At 55.7% G+C, this 20,123-nt stretch overlaps 1 protein-coding gene across 5 annotated transcripts in view; it reads left to right on the plus strand.

The window, feature by feature from the left end:
* SLC2A9 (solute carrier family 2 member 9) overlaps window positions 1-20,123 on the plus strand; it is a 58,941-nt gene that overhangs the window by 12,249 nt on the left and 26,569 nt on the right. For 2 of the 5 annotated variants that reach the window (XM_084863251.1, XM_084863255.1), the window contains exon 2: window positions 14,614-14,715. In XM_084863251.1, the coding sequence (XP_084719377.1) occupies window positions 14,614-14,715 (102 nt within the window). Of the gene's footprint in view, window positions 1-6,197; window positions 6,332-8,682; window positions 8,743-14,613; window positions 14,716-18,975; window positions 19,089-20,123 lie in introns of those variants that run through there. The other 3 variants (XM_084863254.1, XM_084863253.1, XM_084863252.1) reach the window with 3 other exon arrangements.

Here is a 20,123-nt window from a genome sequence, read left to right on the forward strand (position 1 = left end):
AGTCTTGACTCCTCCCCTCCCTTGCCTCTTTGCCCATCACCAACCTGGAGGGAAAACTCTCCTTCCCTGGCCTGCCCTCCTCACACTGTGGCACAGAGGGCATTCTCTGCTGGCTCCACTGTCCCCTCCCCAGCAGCTGCTCCTCAGGAAACAGAAGGAAAGAGGTCCAGCACCCAGAGCACTGATTTTTGCTATTTTGTTTTTCCTCCCTGACTCCTTGCCCTGACCCAAGCTTTGTCAGACCCAGAAAAGTAACTGCCACCTTGGAAGGCTAAGGTGCTGTGGGCATCCCCACTTAGAAGAGTCATCGCAGGGCCACAGAAATGACAACTGGCTGAGTAAGAGGTCTTGGGAGCAGGTGCTGGGTCAGTGCTCCTGGTAGCAAGGAAAGTCCCCTCAGCATTCCTGGTCCTCGGTGCTGGGTGTGAGGCAGGGACTTTCCATGAGGAGGGAAAGAGTCTTAGCTGCCTTAGGGCAGAGCATCAGCCTGAACTCTGTGGGCATAACCTCAGCTGGGAAGGTGGGCCAGCAAGGTCAAGTGGATCTCAGAGACTTCATCCATCTGGCGGGGAGAGAGGTCCTTCATCTTGACCCTCAAGGTAAGAGCCAGTACAGGCCACAGACTCAGAACTCTGTGGAGCACAACCAAAAGGGACCCATGGATTCTATTCGTTTATTTTTTCTATTTATGTTTTCATGACCATGTAGGTGTAGGTGATGATGGTGGTGATGATAGTGATGTTGGTGGCAATGGTGATGATGATGGTGATGGTGATGGTGATGGTGATGATGGTGGTGGTGATGGTGGTGGTGGTGGTGGTGATGGTGGTGGTGATGGTGGTGGTGATGGTGGTGATGGTGGTGGTGATGGTGATGGTATGAGGGGCAGGGGCAGAGGCAAGAGGTCACAGAAGTAGCTCAGAATTGGGTGGAAGAGATGCTTTTGATGAAAAGTGGTCGGATTCTGGATGGATCTCAGGGTTAAGTTGAGGTGTGGAGAGTGCTGAGAATGGCGATGCCATTTACTGGAAGGTAAAGACATAGAGGAGCAGGTTTGGAGGGGGAGCAGGGGGCGATTAATGGCATAGAGAGAGTCAGCATACAGATGGGATGGGAGACCCTGGGCAGTGAGTGCGGATAAAAAGGTGGTGGGAGAGGAAAAGGGGAGGGTAAGAGGAATAGAGGAATGTGGAAGGAGGGCAGTGAAAAAAGAAAGAACCAGTTGGGAGCTCAGAGCTAAGGAAGATGCAAGCTGGCCAGCATCCGGTCCACAGCCTTTCCTCGACATCCAACCCACGTATTGAGTCTTTCTTGGAATCCCAAGGTCATCAAGGCCCACATAGGGCGGCCAAAGCCTCCTACGGGCTTGTTAGCCAACACTGGTCAAGCCGAACAAAAAACAGGGAGGAGCTCTGAAGGAGCAGTTAAGTATAAATATTTATCTTGGACACGCTCAATTTCATGAATGATTGACTGGCTGGTGTTAAAAATAGGTCCAATTCACGAGTCTCTGCTAGGTGTTGGTGTTATGTCCACAGGTTATTATCCTCCTCACACGGGGACATACTGTCATGCTTGTGACACAGGTAAGGAAGCTGAGCTGAGAGAGGTCAAGGGAGTTGCTCAAGGTCACACACTGGTTGGTGGCAGTCAGGGATGGAAGCCGAGTCACAGTGGGGCCAAAGCCGCGTCTGTCCCGCTAAACCACACTGATGCACAGGAGGGTCTGAATCCGGGCCGGGCTGGGGGTGGTCTGCCTCTAGGAAAGCCACGGAGGCTTTAAGCAGGATGGGTCACCTGACCTGGCTTTTGCTGTAGGAAGTCACCCGAGATGTCGCTAGATGGAACCATCTGGGGAGTGGGGGGTGGGCAGGGACAGCTGTCAGAAGGCCATGGCAGGCAGTCTCCCAGGTGACAGAGGATGCCATCCGCCCTGATAGAACTGAGAGCAGAATCAGTGAGGGCTTTGATGATTTGGACAGGCACCAGGAGGGAGTCCGGAGGAAGGAAAGAAGAGTCTTTGATATTTGGGGGGCTTGCGGGGCTGGAACATGGGCATCGGATGTGCAGTTTAGGACCAGCCATGTTTAAGACGCCACTTAGCCACACGGGGGCACTGACTGGAGGGTGGACATATGCATCTGGACCTGGAGGAGAGGTCTGAGCCAGAGGGACAGAACTGGGGGTCACCAGCATATCACTGGTTTTAAGGCTGTGCATCTGGATGAGTCACTCACGGGAAGAGTGTGGGTAGAACAGAAGGGGGGCTCTGGGCTGGGTGCTGGGACCCTCCGCCACAAAGTCTGGTAGGTGGGGGAGCAGCTGAATGGACTAAGACGGGGTGGCCAGGGAGGCGGAGGGAAGACCGGGCCGGGCCCAGAGGAAGAGCAGTGGTCAGCTTCATCCAGGCTGCTGCGAGGTGACGGGACTTGACCGCCGACTGCGGGCCATGGATGTCCTCAGAGAACAACGCGAGCGGTGTGGTGGCCCAGACCCTGCTGGGCGGGAGCTGAGGAGAGAGCGGAGACAGTGGCTTTGCTTTGGGAGATTCTGCTGCCACAGAGAGCGTGGGAAACAGGTGATCTCTGGAGGCCACTGGGCCAGCATATGCATTGCTTTTAAACTGAGATGAAACTCACTATCAAATGAGCCGTTTTATTTGATTTATCAATTAGCCATTTTGTTTTTTAAAATATGTTTTTATTGATTTCAGAGAGGAAGAGAGAGGGAAAGAGAAATAGGAACATCCATGATGAGAGAGAATCATTGATCGGCTGCCTCCTTGCTCTGCACACCCCCTCTACTGGGGATCAAGCCCACAACCCAGAATGGACCCTTCGATCTCCTGGTTCATAGGTTGATGCTCAACCACCAAACCACGCTAATTAATCATTTTATAGTGAACAGTTCCGTGGCACTTAGCACTTTCACTGCGTCGTGCAGCCACACCTGTCTAGTTCCCCAACATTTTCACCACCCCCAAAGCAGACCCCTTCCCCATTAAAAAGCTGCTCCCCTCCGCACCCTCCCCCAGTCCCCTGCCACCACTCATCTGGTTTCTGCCTCTGTCATTTCACCTGAACATTGCCTGGACACGGAATGATAAAGCAGGTGACGTTTGGTGTCGGGCTCTTTTTTCTCAGCACAATGGCCTCAAGGTCCTTCCATGTTGCCGCAGGTATCAGATCGTCATTCCTTTGTGTGGAATGCTTCTCCTCTCCTCAGCCGACGGGCATCTGGCCTGCCCCGCCACTTGGCTGCTGTGAACAGGGCTTCTGTGAGCATTCGGGTCGGAGTTGCTGGGCCGCGTGGGGAGTCTGTCTATGTCTAATGGTTCAGACACCACCGAGCTGCTTTCCACAGCGGCTACACCAGTTACATCCCTGCCAGCAACATCCGAGGGCTCCAATCTCTCCACGTCCTCACCTCTGTAGTTTGTTTGTTTGTTTGTTTGTTTTAGTTGGTGATAGTAAGACATTTGTCCTAGCCTGGAACAGAGATGGAGAAATGGATGCTGCTGCGGAGAAGTAGACCAGTTGCTGGAGAGAAATTCTAGAGACGGTGGGAAGGTCGAGCCCACAAGACCCAGAAGTGTGTGTGTGTGGGGGGGGTCCCTCCAAAGTGGGCAGTCTGGATGCCGGGCTGCCAGAAGCAAAAGGGAGAGGTCCTCTGAAGTCGAGGCCCTGAGGCTCCCTGGGGGGCGTTCCTCTCGGAGGAGCTTTCACAGTGATCCAGTCAGGCAGGCAGAGTGGGTGGTTTTATTTTATTTTATCTTAATTCTAGTGGCCCGGTGCATGAAATTCATGCACATCAAAAGGGGACGAAGTAGAGGAAATATTTTAATATTGGTATCTGCCTTTTCTCTATAATAGAAGTGTCAGAGAGGAAAGAAAATTAGTAAAATGTATATGAAAATCTCCCTCCTGTCAGAGTCTGGGGCGCACCACAGGACCCAGAGTCAAGTCCCCACCCACCCACATGTGCCTCAAAATCGCTTGAGACCCAGACCTGGCTGCCCTCCACCCCCACTGGGCTAGATCCAGACCCAGCTGGTCCCATCTTGACAAACCCCTCCGGGCAGGGGGCACAGCCTGAGGTCACCCGGCCTGGCACCAGGGTGGGGGGCGTGGCCTGAGGTCCCCTGTCAAGCCCCACGGGGGCGGGGTGGTGGTGGTGGTGCAGCCTCAGGTTCCTACTGATTGCTCGTTAAGGCTTGTCAAGGGAACTCCACCTTCGCTGTGGGTGCAGCCATCTTTGTGGTGGAATGGCAGTCAATTTGCATATTCCCTCTTCATTATATAGGACATTTTTATTAATTTCAGAGAGGAAGGAAGAGGGAAAGAGAGATAGAAACATCAATGATGCGAGATAATCATAGATCACTTGCCTCCTGCACACCTTCTACTGGGGATTGAGCCAGCAGCCTGGTCATGTGCTTGACTGGAAACTGAACCCATGACCCCTTGATTCATGGTCGATACTCAGCCACTGAGCCACATCAGCCGGGCATGGGTGGTCTTACTTTAAACCTCAATTCTCATTCACAAGTGGGCGGAGCTCCAGAACCCAGGTATGCTCAGCCTAGACTGGAAATAACAAAACTTCAGGATCCGCCTTTTGGAGTAAGTGAGGCTACTAATAACCAGCACGTGGCAGACAGGAAGTGCTTATTGGACGTAGGCCGCTCCTTCTGGCTCATCCTTCTGACCAGACTCTGAATTACCCAACAGAAGCAGCAGGTTTACCTGTCTCAGGATCTAGATTCTAGCAGTACGATGGCCACATAGCAGGTGCTGCGTAAATATTTGAAAAAGAATAAAGATCCAACAATAAAAATAATGATAAAACAAGAGATTTCCCACCCTAGCCGGTTTGGTTCAGCGGAAAGAGCACCAATCAGCCTGAGGATGAAGGGTTCCGGGTTCGATTCCGCTCAAGGGCACATACCTCAGTTACAGGCTCCTCCCGGCCCAGGCCCTGGTCAGGGCCATGCAGGAAGCAGCCAATGGATGTGTTTCTCTCACATCAATATTTCTCTCCCACTCTTTCAAAAAATCAATGGAAAAAATATCATGGGGTGAGAATTTTTTAAAAAGGGATTTCTGTAAGCCAGTCAGAGAAAGATAAATATCACCTGATCTCACTCATTTATAGAATATAATGAACAATATAAATTAATGAACAAAAATAGATCCGGAGACAGAGAAACATCGATCAGACCATCAAACCTCAGAGGGAAGGTAGGGGAGGGTGAGGTAAGGGGGAGAGATCCACCAAAGGACTTGTATGCATGCATATAGGCCTAACCAATGGACACAGACAATAGGGGGGGTGAGGGCATGAGTGGGGGGAGGGGGCAATAGGGGATAAGGACACATATGTAACATCTTAATCAATAAAGAAATTTTTTAAAAGGGGGATTTCTCAATAATAATGGCAACAGTGAATATTTACTGCTTGCGACAGGGCAGGCATTGCCAAGGGCCGCAGCTCATTCAATGTGCATGCACATGACCTTGAGACGAGTCTTCCCCTACTCCACTTCGCAAAGCACAGGTGTCTGGTGTGACCTGGCTGGGGAGCAGCGGGCTGGCGCTGAGGTCTGACCTTGGACCCCAGGCTCCTCGTCACCCTCTGGCACTGTCTATCCAGACGCTGCAGAACCAACGGCTGAACTATCCTGGCATCAGAGAGCGATTTACTGCGGCTGAAAATACAACCAAGTTCAAGTTTGTGCTGCTCGGCGCACCTGGGCCAATAAGGCGCGGGACAGGTGTTGGGCAGGAAAGCCAGCGAGCCAAGAGGATGGTGGGTGAGCCGCCCAAAGAACCACCTCATCAAAGTGCAGAATTGGGCTTTCTTTATGTCCAGAGGAGTGTTGGAGAGTGGGAATTTTTGCCCATTCCAGAGAGACGATGGACCATGCCCCAGACAGAGTTGTCAGTGCTGACACCAGGCCAGGCCTTGAGATAGGGTCTCATGGCCCCTGCCCAGCACTAGGCCTTCTCTCATTGATCACTGCCAGCTCTCTGAGGAACAGGATGACCCTGGGAACTACATGGTCGTCAGTGGCATGACTCTGACGTTGCTTGGGGAAGAGCTGCTTTGTCTTGGGTTGCTTGCTCTGCAAAAACAGGATGTGGTAAACGTGCTTAAAAGAGGTCCCGCGCAAAGGGTCGGGGCTGCTCTCTGGACTCCCCGCCTGGAGAGCGGTTTCGGGGGGAGATCTCTGAGAGACGTTCCTCACCCCCGGGGCTGGTAGAGGTCGGAGACCCCGCCTGCTGAATGTCCTGATGGACTGACCGGAGCCGCCTGGATCTGGTTCCTACCAGTAAGAAACTTATTTCTGGTTCCATGAGCGCCCATCTAGGCTCTCTGGGAAGCTGGATGCAGTGCTACTTCCGAGACCAGATCCCGGTGCACGACGGTGCCCGGCGGTCCTGGTTGGTTGCCATTGTCTGTGTTATTCTGGGTTACTGCGGCCTAACTGTCTCTGTCGTTAGAATGGGTCAGTCTGCTTCATGTTCTGTCTGTGCGCCCCTGCAGTGTTTTTTGAAACATTTTCAGGAATTCAAGCAGCGAGCGGATGACTACGGAGCCTCCGTTGACGCTTTGATTTACAGGAAAGGGGACGGGCTGGCTCAGGAGCCCTGTGGCGTGCTGGCCTTTTGGCCTCCGGGGAAAGGTCCGGGAGGAAAGGTCAGTGAGGGTCTGTGTGAAAGACAGTGAAAACCCTGCGTTAGGCGGAAGACAGTAGAGAACTTTTACTTGCTTTCCCTTGATTTCCCATTTTGCTGTGTTCGTTTAACAGTTTGGAATTCTAGGGTTAACTTTAGGGTAGAGGCGGTGGCGTTCACTCCCAGCCTGCTGAGAGAGAGGATCCCCAGGCTGGGGGACGGGGGACGGCTGGGGATGTCAGCAGTGGTGAAGGTTGAGATCTTCTGGGGCCTTGGGATAAAGAAGGAAAAGCTGGGAGGGAGAGAAAGCTGTCCCTTACGTGTAAGAAGCCTGGCTACACAGGATCTCAGACTGCTTGCCTTATTTTCCCCCTGCTAAGGACAGAGTAAATGGTTAATGCAGAAAGAAAAAAAGGGGGGGGGGGGAGCGTCGTCGGGGAGAGCAGGGAGACCAGACGTACAACCCACTCTGCTGGCGTCCTTGGTCTCCTGCTTATCTGAACTATGCTGGACTCAAGGATTTTTGCAAAACACAGTGGGTCCGGGCTCAGTGGCCGTTCACTCGCGTTGGCTCCACAGCAGGGAGGGGACACGGGAGGGACTGAGGTCAGGAGGGGACAGAGGATCTCAGGCACCGAGGAGCCAGCAGGGGCCGGGAGGCGAACTTTGTTCTCGGGCCACAGGCTCCGGCGGCTGTGGTTTTGGTCTCCGTATCCCTGTAAACCCTGGACAAACACTCGTTATTTTGGTACACACTTCCTTATCGACCCACGGGAGGCGATTCCGAGCAAGGAGCTGCGTTTTGTTTTGTGCTGCTTTGGGCTTTCTTGTTTCTGTAAAACGTAAGCAGAATTCCTCCCATGCTTGTTATGTCTGCGTTCAAGGATAAGCAGCTAAAGCCGGAGCAAGTGCCCTGAAGGCTACGGAAGAGAGGCAGGCCTGGCCAGGTGCCGTCAGAGCAGCCCGGCCGTTCCCGGGCATAACGGGACAGCAAGAGCGAGGCTGGGCGGCTGCGTGGGCACAGGGGGTGGGCACCAGCTGGGCATGCGGGAGGCTTGCTCCAGCACCTCCATCTGGGTGTCTTTGCATTGCCTTCAGCTCAGCTGACACCACCGGGGCACACATGCCATCCCGCTGGTGTGCGGCTTGCCAGCCCTCAGGGGCAGGCTGATAAGGGCATCGCGGGCAGCTGTCTCCCAGGGCCCAGGTGACTTCCCCCGGGTCACCAGGCCCACCCCTTGGTCAACATGAAGGCGCTGGGAGATGAGATTAGCCAGGGAAAGGCTGTCCGGCTGCTCTCCGTCGATGCCCGGGGAGTCAGGTGGCCTTCTCCGTGGTCCCCACACAGCCCTGCCTCCCAGCATCCCTCTCCCACGCTGGGGGGACTCCCGGGCACCCATCTTTCTGCGCCCCACTTCCCACAGCCCCACCTCTCTCTGGGCAGGTGCCCTTGGCTGAGCCTGGACTGGCACCGGCCGCACAGGCACCCTCTCGGGTCCCTTCCATCTTGTCCGCCCTCCGGCCCGAGTCCTGAGGGGGAAGGCTTAGCTGGTGCGCGTCACTTCCGACAGGAGCGATGGCTCTCACGTTTTCTCCACGCTGACCATCCTCCTGCACCCCCACAGGAGACGTTAGCCCCCCCCGGGTCCTGTGGGGTTAGGGCTTGACCAGCCTCATTCATTCGTGTCCGGCCTGTCACCTCACCTGACCCTCCCCACAGCCCGGCACGCTGGTCCTACACCAGCCACAGCGTCCCACCCGCGAGAAGGGACCCCACACCCAGGAAGGTCAGCCCGCTAGCCGGCAGGGGCTTGGGCAGCCAGGACACCGCTGCCACCGGCTCCTGGCCCAGAACTTGCTGACCGCAACCTGGGCATGCGTGTTAATCATTCATCGCTCGTCAAGATTGGCCCCGTGGCCTGTTGACAGCAACAGGCACGCGGACGCCCTGTAATCATTAACGCTGCTGTCTCCCACGGCCTCCCGGGTTATATCTGCCGTCACCGGGAGCCGGCCTATCTGTTTGCTCTTCAGACCGGGGCAGGTGAGCGGAGCGCAGGCACAGGTAAGCTGTGCCCCTCGCCGTCCTGGACCGGCGTGGGGGGCGGTTTCTGGGGGAGGGGGGACTGGGGCTCCTAGGAAAGGAGGGGCCTGAAACGGAGGGACTTGGAAATTCATGGTGAAGACAGAGTGGAGGAAATGTACATCAAGTGCCCAGCGTGGTGTCTGGCAGATGCGAGTGTAACCATGACATTGGCCATGAGCAATGCCTATTCCTCCCATGGCTGGTGGCCCGGGCTGTGACCCTCTCCCTGCTCGCTCGCGCTCGCTCTCTCTCTCTCTCTCTCTCTCCCTCTCTCTCTCTCTCTCCTGCTCTGTTTTCCGCATTCCTTTTCGTCTTGGGATAAGCTCTAGCTCCATGCCAGACCAGCAGAGAATTAGCCCTGAAAAGGAAGTGTCACTCAGACAGCGTGCTTAGGGACCAGGGTGGGTGGGCGTTTCCCGTTCAGGGGTGCCCGCCCGCCAGCGGCTGTGAAAGCCTGGGCTTTGCTCAGGGCAGCGGCGCCCGGCCCTGCAGGGAAGCGGGCACCATTGGCATGTGCCAGGTTTGGGCAAACAAGGCCGGCTGCTGTCGCAACCTTCTGTGGGGTATTGACAGTCAGGGCCCATTCTCTGCCTTTGGTCCTTTTACACAGCACCAGCCAGCACTGAGGGTCTGCTTCACGCGTGGGACTCAGATCCGAGCTCTGCGACAGGCCGCTGAGTAAAGACACTTCGAGGCTCACTTGCTTTATTTATTTTTTTCTTTTCTTTTCTTTTCCCTTCCCTTCCCTTCCCTTCCCTTCCCTTCCCTTCCCTTCCCTTCCCTTCCCTTCCCTTCCCTTCCCTTCCCTTCCCTTCCCTTTCTTTCTTTCTTTCTTTCTTTCTTTCTTTCTTTCTTTCTTTCTTTCTTTTTGAAATGTTTTGATTGATTTCCAGAGAGAGGGGAAAAGAGAGGGAGAAGAGAGAGATATAGAAATAATGGCTGCCTCCTGTAGGCCCCCGCTCTGGGGATCGAGCCCACAGCCAGGGCATGTGCCCGTGCCGGGAATCGAACCAGGGACCTCCTGGTGCACCGGTTAGCACTCGATCACTGAGCCACACCAGCTTTATTTCTAACAAGTCAGGCCACAGGTCAGGCACAGATGGCGCCCATTATGGGGCGGAGGCAATGGCTAGTGGAGGGAGTGCCCTGACTATTTAACCAGCTTCGGCCCCTCCAATCCCCGGAGCGAGGTCTGCTCATGGAGCTGCTGAATCGCGGCAGGCGGGCCCTCAGGGGCCCGGGATGCCGGGATCCAGCGGTGAGTCCCTCAGGCCTGAGCCTTCGGAGCCGGCCACACAGGCAGGCCCTGGCGTCGCTTAAGAGCTGAAAAGCAGCCATGCCAGCTGCGGATCCAAAAGACAGGAAGCTGGGTTCTCAGAACCCCGTTCCCCAGCTTGCGTTTATTTTGCCATGCTGCGTTATTTATCCGTTATTCTGTTGAAACCTTACCAGCAGTTGGCAAACTGCAGCTCGCTCTTTGGCCCCTTGGGTTTTTAGCAAAGGCCAGCTTAGGAGTACCCTAATGAAGTTAACAATGTACCTACCTATATGGTTTAAGTTTAAAACATGTGGCTCTCCAAAGAAATTCCAATCATTGTCCTGTTGCTATTTGGCTCTGTTGACTGATGAGTGTGCGGACCACTGCCTTAGAGAATTGCTTCGAGGCAGTTTAGGGCGCTTTAGTCAAACACCAGGTGATTCCCCCTCCTTTTCCTCCCTGTCAGTGCTCGCTGAGTCCTCACAGTGTCCCCAGGAGGCAGACCCTGTTATTATCCCCTAGAGCAGTGTTTCCCGAACTTTTGACACATGTGTGCCCCTTCTACAATTTTCATAACGCTGAGTATCCCTCGTACTCATGAGAACGTAGAATTAGGCGCAGCTAAGCACGGTGCAGTGCATATCCCCACCAAACTCTTCCCATACCCCTGGGGGTACGCGTGTCACGCTTTGGGAAACACTGCCCTAGAGAAATAGGTCCAGAGAGGTTAAGTAACTTCCTCCAAGTCACACAGCAGCAGACCCAGGATTTGAAGCCCTGGCTCTATGCTGCCTGGACGCCAGCTCTCTGCACCTGGCCTTGCCCTGCTCAGGCGGGCCGTTTCCAGCCTGTGACGTGATGAGGTCATGCTCAGCTCTGCGGGGGTTGCTGTAGGGCCAGCTGCCTGTGGCTCCCCTGGGCAGTGGGTCCTCCCTGACTTAGCAAACCCCGTGCTTTCCCTGCTGGCCTGGGAATAGACCGGAAGTGGCGTGACCCCGAAGGAAGCGCAGCCCACCGCCCACACCCCTTCCCGGTGCCGGCTTGCTCCCGTGTCTTCCGGGAGGAACGCAAGCCTCTGCCCACTGGGCTGCGGGCACACCTCCCCTCTCGGCTCCGTTCTGTGTGTCCCTGGTAGATTGGATACTACCGTCTCCTCGTTTCTGACTCCCCCCTCTCCCCGTTTCCTCCAGCTCAGCCTCCTGGGCCGTTTCCTGCTCCTTCCAGGTTGGGGTTCTGAAGGGCTGCTCTCTTTCTCCACTCTCCCTGGTGACCTGACCCGTCCTCCCACACTGCCCACCAGCCCGGATCCCTCCCAGCACCCCTCTTCCTTCTGCACCCCGAGCGGTCCCTGCACCCCGAGCGGTCCCTGCACCTGGGTGCCTCCCAAACACCTCAGCCTCGGCCACATCTGTTCCTGCAGCGTCTCCAGCCCAGTGAGCAATCAATCCTGGCAGTAATTAGACAGATGTCGGTAATTAGGCAGCCAGGCTGGCCGGGCCTCCCTGCAGGCCTGTTATCTAAACAGCCTCACCTAAGGGGAGAGAATGCTGACTGCCTAGATGGGTTGATAAGGAAACAGAGTGGCCTGACTCCAGGGGGACATTTAGCCTCACCTGTGCGAATGGCACCCTCTGGAGCTACACGGTGACAGCCACTCATGCACAGAAGCTGGATGGGGATGCAGCCCCGGAGGCGGGCAGGGGCCATGGATGCCCTCGGCTGGCTCCTTTGCCCCGGGCCATCCCATCTGACTAGTCTGAGTTCTCCCCTCCCCTCTCTGGCACCCCACCCATTCTGTGTCCCAGGCGCCTCTGGGCCAGGCACTGGGTCAGACTCTGTGGGCAGAGGTAATCAGCTGTGCCCCAGTGCTAGGAGTATATCGGTCAGGGATCCCCAGAGAACAGAACCCAAGGCTGTGTATCTGTATGTTAGATATAGTGGTGTGCATGGACAGAGGGAGAAGGAGAGAGAGAGAGAGAGAGAGAGAGAGAGAGAGAGAGAGAGACATATTAAGGAATGCCTCACTTCATTGCCGTTTTCACTTGAATTTCTATGCTGTCATCTCAAGGCCAAATCCCTTCCCCTTCGGGGCACCTCTGTGTTTGCACTCGGGGCGCCCACAGAACCACGGAGGGCCACCCACTTTATTTTAAGTGGACAGTCCTCGTTTCTAAACCCCAGCACCAGCTTACCCGCTCTCCGGGTGCCCAACCACACGGCCCGGCCTGGCGGAGGCGACCCCTCCAGAGAACCCCCAGGGCCAGGACACGTCCCGGGCGCTGGGGACACAGGAGAGCAGTCAGCAGGTCGGCCCAGCTCTGGGGGCTCAGGGGACAGGCTAGGGGAGGCCCGGAGGGGCGGTCCAGCGAGCTGAGTGTCCCGGGGGTGCTGGCATGCGGCGGGTGGCATTTCGCAGGGGAGGACCTCGGAGGTCACAGCAGCCCCGCGAGCCACATTCCCGCCAGGCCAGAGCTGACGCTGTAAGAGCGGTATTCTTCCAGGATTTTATCTTTAAATCTTTTTGGCTACCCGAGAACATAAGGGCTTAATTCTTTTTTAAAAAATTTTTTAATTTAAAGAAAACGTGGACACTCATTTTTCTAGCGGCAGAGGTGGGTGTTTTGTTTTCCCCAGTGTAGAAAGTTGGAGAGCCACAGAAAACAACTAAGAGGATAACTGGCTAAAATATCAACCAAGTGGGAACAGCTGCTTCAAGGCCGTTCATTTTGTAAGCACGTACAGCTATGACTGTCCTCTGCTGGTCTGTAGCCCAGGCTGGCCCCGCCTGGGACATGCCGCTCATGCCTGTGTGCCTGTGAGTCGTCTGTGTGCCCGTGAACCATGTGTGTCCATGAACTGTCTGTGTGCCCATGAGCCATCTATGTGCTCATAAGCCATCTGTGTGCCCATGATTTACCTGTGTGCCGTGATCCATCTGTGTGCCATGATCCATCTGTGTGCCATGATCCATCTGTGTGTCATGATCCATCTGTGTGCCTGTGAGCTATCTGTGTGCCATGATCCATCTGTGTGCCATGATCCATCTGTGTGCCCATAAGCCATCTGTGTGCTGTGATCCATCTGTGTGCCTGTGAGCCATCTATGTGCCCATGAGCCATCTGTGTGCCCATGTGCCATGTATGTGCCATGATCCATCTGTGTGCCCGTGAGCCATCTGCACCCCTTTCCTAACGGTCTCTCCTAGCATGTAAGCTCCACGCAGATACAGTGATGTGTATGGACAGAGGTAGAGGTAGAGATATAGGGCCTCTCTCTTTCTCTGCTTTCCCTGGGGACCTGACCCATCCTCCCACTCAGTGCCTTGCTTGACACTGCATCCCCATCACCGGATGTAGGGGCTTAGTAAATGTTTGTTGAATAAATAACTGACTGTATAAATATTTTGTTTTAAATTTAATTTTGCATTTAAAAAACGCATGGGCGTTGTTTAAGTTCGTTGTTTTAAGAGTGGCTATTCAGCCCGGCCAGTGTGGCTCAGTGGTTGAGCATCACTGTACGAACCAAGAGGGCACAGTTCGATTCCTGCCCAGTTGCGGGTTCCATCCCCAGTATCGGGTGTACAGGAGGCAGCTGATCCATGTTTCTCTCTCGTCATTGATGTTTCTACTCTGTTTCCCCCAAAATAAGACAGCCTTATATTAATTTTTCCTCCCAAAGTTGTGCTAGGTCTTATTTTCAGGGGATGTCTTATCTTTCCATGCACTAGGTCTTATTTTCGGAGGATGTCTTATTTTCGGGGAAACACGGTATCTCTCTCCCTCTCCCTTCCTCTCTGAAATCAATAAAAATACATGTTTTAAAAACAGTGGCCATTAAGAGCACATCTATTTCTAATGGTGACTAACGCACGTTCTTTCATAGATCTCCCCCATCTCGCCAAGTGAGAGAAACCCTGAGCATTTCCTCAGGACAGTACCGTTCTCTAAGGTCAGGTTTTGAGTGCTCGGTGCGTTTTATCCGGGGAGGTACCGCCGTTTATGGAAACTCCCCCTTCCGTGTCTTTTCCTATTGCGAGGGCCATGTTTTCTAACAGGAAATAAACGCTTGGGTGCCATTTCTGGTGAAACCTTGGTGCACAGTGTTTACTGTTTCAGGATGAGTGTCTGCAAACGGAGTAGCTGGGCCAAAGGGCCTAACATTCCCTGTCTCCAGAGCGGCCGTCCCACTCCTTGGCTCTGTCGTACCCGGGGTCTGGGTGGCCATGTGGGAACTGTTTCCGGTTGGATGGGGGTGGGACCGCTTCGTTTTAATTCCCCAGCTTTTATTTTCACATTCCGGGGCCAGGAAGGCCAGTGCTCACAGCCTGTGCCAGGCGAGCAGGATGTGTGGACGGGGTGTTCTGGGGGAGGGAGGCCTGTGTGCAAACGCCGTCCAGCCAGCACTGCAGGCACAGACGCCGTCCACCCAACCGCCTCGCAAACGGAGAAACTGAGGCCAGACAGGAGCTGGGGGTGCCCGGGAGCAGGGGTCCCTGCGCAGCTGTCTCCACCAGCACCCCTCGACGACTCCCCTGAGGCACCTGTCTCTGACAGCAGCCGTCCAACGCCTTCTTCCGTCTTCTTCTTCCTCAGGAACAAAAGGAGGCCAGTCCCAAACCCCAGAAAGGAGCCATGAAGCTCAGTGACAAGGGCCCAGCCGCTAACAAGGACAGCGATTCGGAGGAAAAGAAATCGGTAAGTCCTGGCCCCCTTCCCTCTTACAGGAGCGCCCGGGGACTCTGGGGCTGCCCTCCCTGCCCCTCCCGCCTGGGGACATGCAGGCTGGGGGGCGGGGGGGGGGCACAGAGGCGGGGGAGAGAGAGGAGGTGGTGGAGGGAATGGTCAGGCCAAAAGAGCGGAGGCTGGATGCACGGTGATGGGGGAAGGACCATAAAGTGTGTGCGGTGAGGCTCAGGCCTCAGGGGGCTGGTACTTTGGTGGATAAAAATCCTATCTGCGGGTGACCTTCCAGATTTGGAGGGGGGAGGTATCTCCATTTCCCCTAGGCCAGTGGTCGGAAAGCTCATTGGTCAGCAGAGCCAAATACCAACAGCACAACGATCTCTCATCACTAATGTTTCTATCTCTCTCCCTCTCCCTTCTTCTCTGAAATCAATAAAAATATATGTTTTAAAAAGAGTGGCTATCGCTGAAACCGGTTTGGCTCAGTGGATAGAGCGTCGGCCTGCAGATTGAAAGGTCCCAGGTTCGGTTCCGGTCAAGGGCATGTACCTTGGTTGTGGGCACATCCCCAGTATGGGGTGTGCAAGAGGCAACTGATTGGTGATTCTCTCTCATCAATGTTTTTAACTCTATCCCTCTCTCTTCCTCTCTGTAAAAAATCAATAATATATATATTATAATACTATATATATATATATATATACCTCACTGCATACACTTTATGGTCCTTTCCACATCACTGTGCATCCAGTCTTTTGAGAGCCACATTTTTCAAACTTAAAGTATCTAGGTACATTGTTATTAACTTCATTAGGGTTCTCCTAAGCTGGCCTTTGCTGAAAATTCAAGGGGCCAAAGAGCCGCTTGTGGCTCGTGAGCCGCAGTTTGCCGGCCGCTGCCCAAGACCAAGGGGACCTGGATGCGGAAAGGGATGACGGCATCATCCTTCAGGATAACACCGTAGCCTGTCCCCCACCCCCCGCAGGCCCAGGTCACCGCCCCCTCCTCCAGGAAGTCCTCAGCACTTACAAAGCCCCTCTCCCCGCTCCTCGGAACTCCCTGGGCCCTCTCTCTAAACCAGATGCAAACGCCAGGAGCCGGCCTGCACCCTCTCTGTGCTGGGCCTGCACACGCAGGGTCCCCTCGCCTCTCCCGGCCGCACCAGGGCGAAGGCACCGCCACCCGGTGTCACCGGCGATGAAGCGCGGCTCGGCGAGGGCCGAGGCCACCCGCCCCAGGCTGTGTGGCACGTTCACGGTGGCGCCGGCCTCAGACCTCCCCCCGTGCGTGCCTGGTCTCCTGGGATGGGTGTGGGAGCTACCGGGACCCGGAGGAGAACAAGTCCACATTTCTACGCAACCTCTACTTGGCAGGGCAAAGGTCAACGCGAGCCCGGGAGGTGTGACCTGGGCAAGCTGGGTGCCGCTGTCCTCACCTCGCAGGTGTGAAGGGAGGTCCCCGCCCAGGCTGTCCGGTGTCCTGCCGCAGACGCTCCCTCCAGGTGGACACGGAGGCTTTTCTCAGTACAGGGCTGAGCCATGCCTCCCCTGTGCAGGCACCGGTCTGAGGTGCTTGCCTCCCTCCGTAGGCTCCTGCCACACCCGACTATTTCCCTCCCCCTAACACTCGGGCCTTGGGTCAGTGCGCTCCCACACCACACCCTTCTTGGCCAGCATACCCCCCGGGTGAGGTGGCCCAGGAGCCGCCTCTTCCAGGAAGCCCTCCATGATTCAGCTTCCTCTATGTCTCCCCGGGGAATTCTCAGCCGTTGTGTTACGTGTTGTAGCTCCGAGTGTTCGTGTCAGCATCCTGCTCTGGACCACAGCTCCGCCTCGATGGGGAGAGGGCAGGTGGAGGGGGGCAGGGCGGGCTGCAAATCAATTCCAGAAGATCCGGTTCTACCCCGTCTCCTGGTGGGATTGGTGTGCGGAATGGCCGCCGCGCTGTTCCGTGTGCTCAGGGAGCCGCTCTCCTGCCCGCGAGGGCTGGCTGGTCCCCCGGGGAGCCCTGGCTCCCCGCTGAGCGGCTGCTTCCCGGGTTGTGCCTCCTGGGCTGGACGTTCGCACACGTGTGTGACACAGCACGCTCCCAGCGCGTCTGCGGGCTCTGCGTCTGACTCCAATGTGCGCTTTCCCTTTAGCCCAGGCTGCTGGCTTTTTGTTTTTAATTTCTTTATTGATGAAGGTATCACATATTTGTCCTTATCCCCCCATTCCAATCCCCCACCCCTCCCCACTCATGCCCCTACCCGCCTATTGTCCTCGACCACTGGTGAGGCTCATATGTATGCACACAAGACCTTTGGTTGATCTCTCCCCCCCTTTTAAAAAAAAATATATTTTATTGAGTTTTTACAGAGAGGAAGGGAGAGGGATAGAGAGCTAGAAACATCGATGAGAGAGAAATATCAACCAGCTGCCTCCTGCACACCCCCTACTGGGGATGTGCCCGCAACCGAGGTACGTGCCCCTGACCGGAATCGAACCTGGGATCTTTCAGTCCACAGGCAGACGCTCTATCCACTGAGCCAAACCGGTTTCGGCATGATCTCTCCCTTTTATCCCCACCCTCCCTCTGAGGTCCAACAGTCTGACCACGGCTCCTTATCTCCGGGTCTGCTCTTGTTCGTCAGTCTATGTTGTTCATCACTCTCACTCATTAGATGAGTGAGATCGCTGCCGGCTTCCTGTCTGCAGGCTTGAGGCCGCCCTGGCCTCCGGGGGCTCTTTGTCCCCCAAACACCCCCGTGGCCTCAGCACTGGCTCCGCCTCTGGGAGCACAGGGCACGGGCGGCCTGAACTGGATTTGAATGCGCTTCTCTGACTTGGGGCAGATCAGCCACAAGGAAAACGAAGTCTCACCCCGTCCTCGTGTGCATGAGGGCCTGGTGGCCGGAACACTGAGCCCGTCTGGGGGAGGGGCGAGCACGAGGGAGGCCCCTCCGCAGCCATGCTGGGTGACGGGACGGGCGATGAGCCCAGGCCGATTCTCTCCTTCCTGCAGGTCGAGCTGCAGGCGGCCATGCCCACCTGTGCACGGGCTTCGTGGCTTCCCTCCGGCCCCGGAGCGCCTCTGCAGGACAGTCAGGGCGGAGCGCCTCCCATTGCCACTTGGAAACAGGGTCCCTCAGGGAAGCAAAGCCACTTGAGGACTCGCAGTCACAGAGTGCAACGGGCCGTGTGTCCCATCACGCCAATGGCATCGAAAGAGGGAAAAGGGGCCGAAACCGGTTTGGCTGGATGGATAGAGCAGTGTTTCCCAACCTTCTCTCATGATGAGAATCACCTGGTGGAGTTGTTAAAACACAGATTCCTGAATCCCAACTAAGAAGTGCTAAACTAGAATTTTTGGGAACATATAGGTAAAATTGTATACTTAACTAGTGCTCTAAGACAGATTTTATATACAGAGCACTAAGTTAGGTATGCAATTTTACCTATATGTTCTCAAAAATTCTAGTTTAGCACTTCTTAGTTGGGATTCAGGAATCTGTGTTTTAACAACTCCACCAGGTGATTCTCATCATGAGAGAAGGTTGGGAAACACTGGGATAGAGTGTCAGCCTGCGGACTGAAAGGTCCCAGGTTTGATTCCGGTCAAGGTCACGTACCTTTGTTGCGGGCACATCCCCGATGGGGGGTGTGCAAGAGGCAGCTGATTGATGTTTCTCTCTCATTGATGTTTCTAACTCTCTATTTCTCTAACTCTCCCTTCCTCTCTGTTAAAAAATCAATAAAATATATATTTAAAAAAAAAAAAAAAAGGAGGGAAAAGGGGCTGGAGTCAGGCTTGGCTTCCCACTGGGCTTCCATGGCAACATCCATCCGTCTACCCATCCCAACCCTCCGGGAAAGGGTGGGGAACCTTTTCCCTGCCAAGGGCCCTTTGGATATTTATAAAATTCCCCGGCCATATCGTTTTAAAAATCAGCCTGCTCTGTTTGTCCAACGTTTCACCGGCTCAGCCCTCAGGCCTTGGCCGGGCGGGCCACCTGATTTCCTCGGGCCTTCCACGCCTGTGGACATCCCCACCCCTGCCCGAGGGGGCCGCCCTGGCTCTGTGCTGGCCTCTCCCTCCCTGCTACTGGCCTCGCCTTGCCTCGTTAAAAAGGAAAATCCACACCCAGGGGTGATCCTTGAGAAGGCAGGTTTCCAGCTGCGGTTTTAACTGGGGATCAGGAGGAAAAAAAATTGCCCTGTTCAAACAAGAGAATTGCCACACTTCCGGCCGGGCCGCCCCTCCCATGGACTCTGCCTCCTGGCCCGCGGAGATGCCCCGGGCACTGCGGGGAGCAGAGCATGGACTCCCGGGAGGAGCCCGGCTCAGCGCCGCTCACACAGGGCTGCAGCTGGAGGAGCGGGAAGCCAGGTGGAAGGAGAAAGCAGGTAAACAGACGTTGGCCTTCGTCCCCCCACGGAGGGCTCAGGGTCCCCGCGTGGGTCGCAGTGCGTGCCTGTTACTGCCTGCCCCGGGGCTACGGGCTCTGCATCCCATCCCGGTGACTTCGGCCGTCGGCGCTCCAACCCTGTGGCCAGTGTCCTGGGGCCGACAGCACCTTCTGGTGGTCACTGGGCTCGTGTAACAAGACCTTGCTGGGCAGTGGCCCTTTTATCCTTCCCTGTCTCCACAGCAGCACCCTCTGCCCTGGGGCCATGGTGAGGGGTGGTGGGCATAGAGGGGGGCACGCAGGGGCGGGGGGCTTCGGGAGATGGCTCCTTCTACCCTCCTCCCCCCTCTGACAGTGCAGACAAGCAGGAGTGATGGTGGGGGAGCCAGGAAGGCTCAGGGAGAGAAGGTGCCCAGCATGGCCAGGGTGGGGGGTTAGGAGGTGTGGCATCCGAGCTGAGACCCTAAGGGTGAGTTTACAGACAGGCGATGGAGAGTGGTGTTCTGTCCTCAGTGATTCTGTCCTGTCAATGGATCCCGTTAAGTTCAAGCTGCTCTTACTGCAGAGAAAGTCGCCCCTGTGTATCCACGGGGGTTTGTTTAGGACTCCCTCTGACAACCACATCCGCAGATGCTCCAGTCCTTTATATGAAACTTGAGGCCCTGTGCACGAAATTCGTGCACATGGGGCCGGGGGGGTGTCCCTCAGCCCGGCCTGCACCCTCTCACGGTCTAGGAGCCCTCGGGGGATGTCCAACTGACGGCTAACGCCGGCTCCTGGTAAGCCAGCAGTCGAACATCCTCAGCGGTGCCACGGAGGCGGGAGAGGCTCCTGCCACCGCCGCTGCACTCACCAGCCGTGAGCCCGGCTTCTGGCTGAGTGGCGCTCCCCCTGGGGGAGCGCCCTGACCACCAGGGGGCAGCTCCTGTGTTGAGCATCTGCCCCCTGGTGGTCAGTGCGTGTCATAGGGACCGGTCGTTCTGCCGTTTGGTCAATTTGCATATTAGCCTTTTATTATATAGGATGGCGTAGT

The sequence above is a fragment of the Pipistrellus hanaki genome (genome assembly GCF_964339955.1).
Source record: "Pipistrellus hanaki genome assembly, chromosome: 1".
NCBI lineage: Eukaryota > Metazoa > Chordata > Mammalia > Chiroptera > Vespertilionidae > Pipistrellus > Pipistrellus hanaki.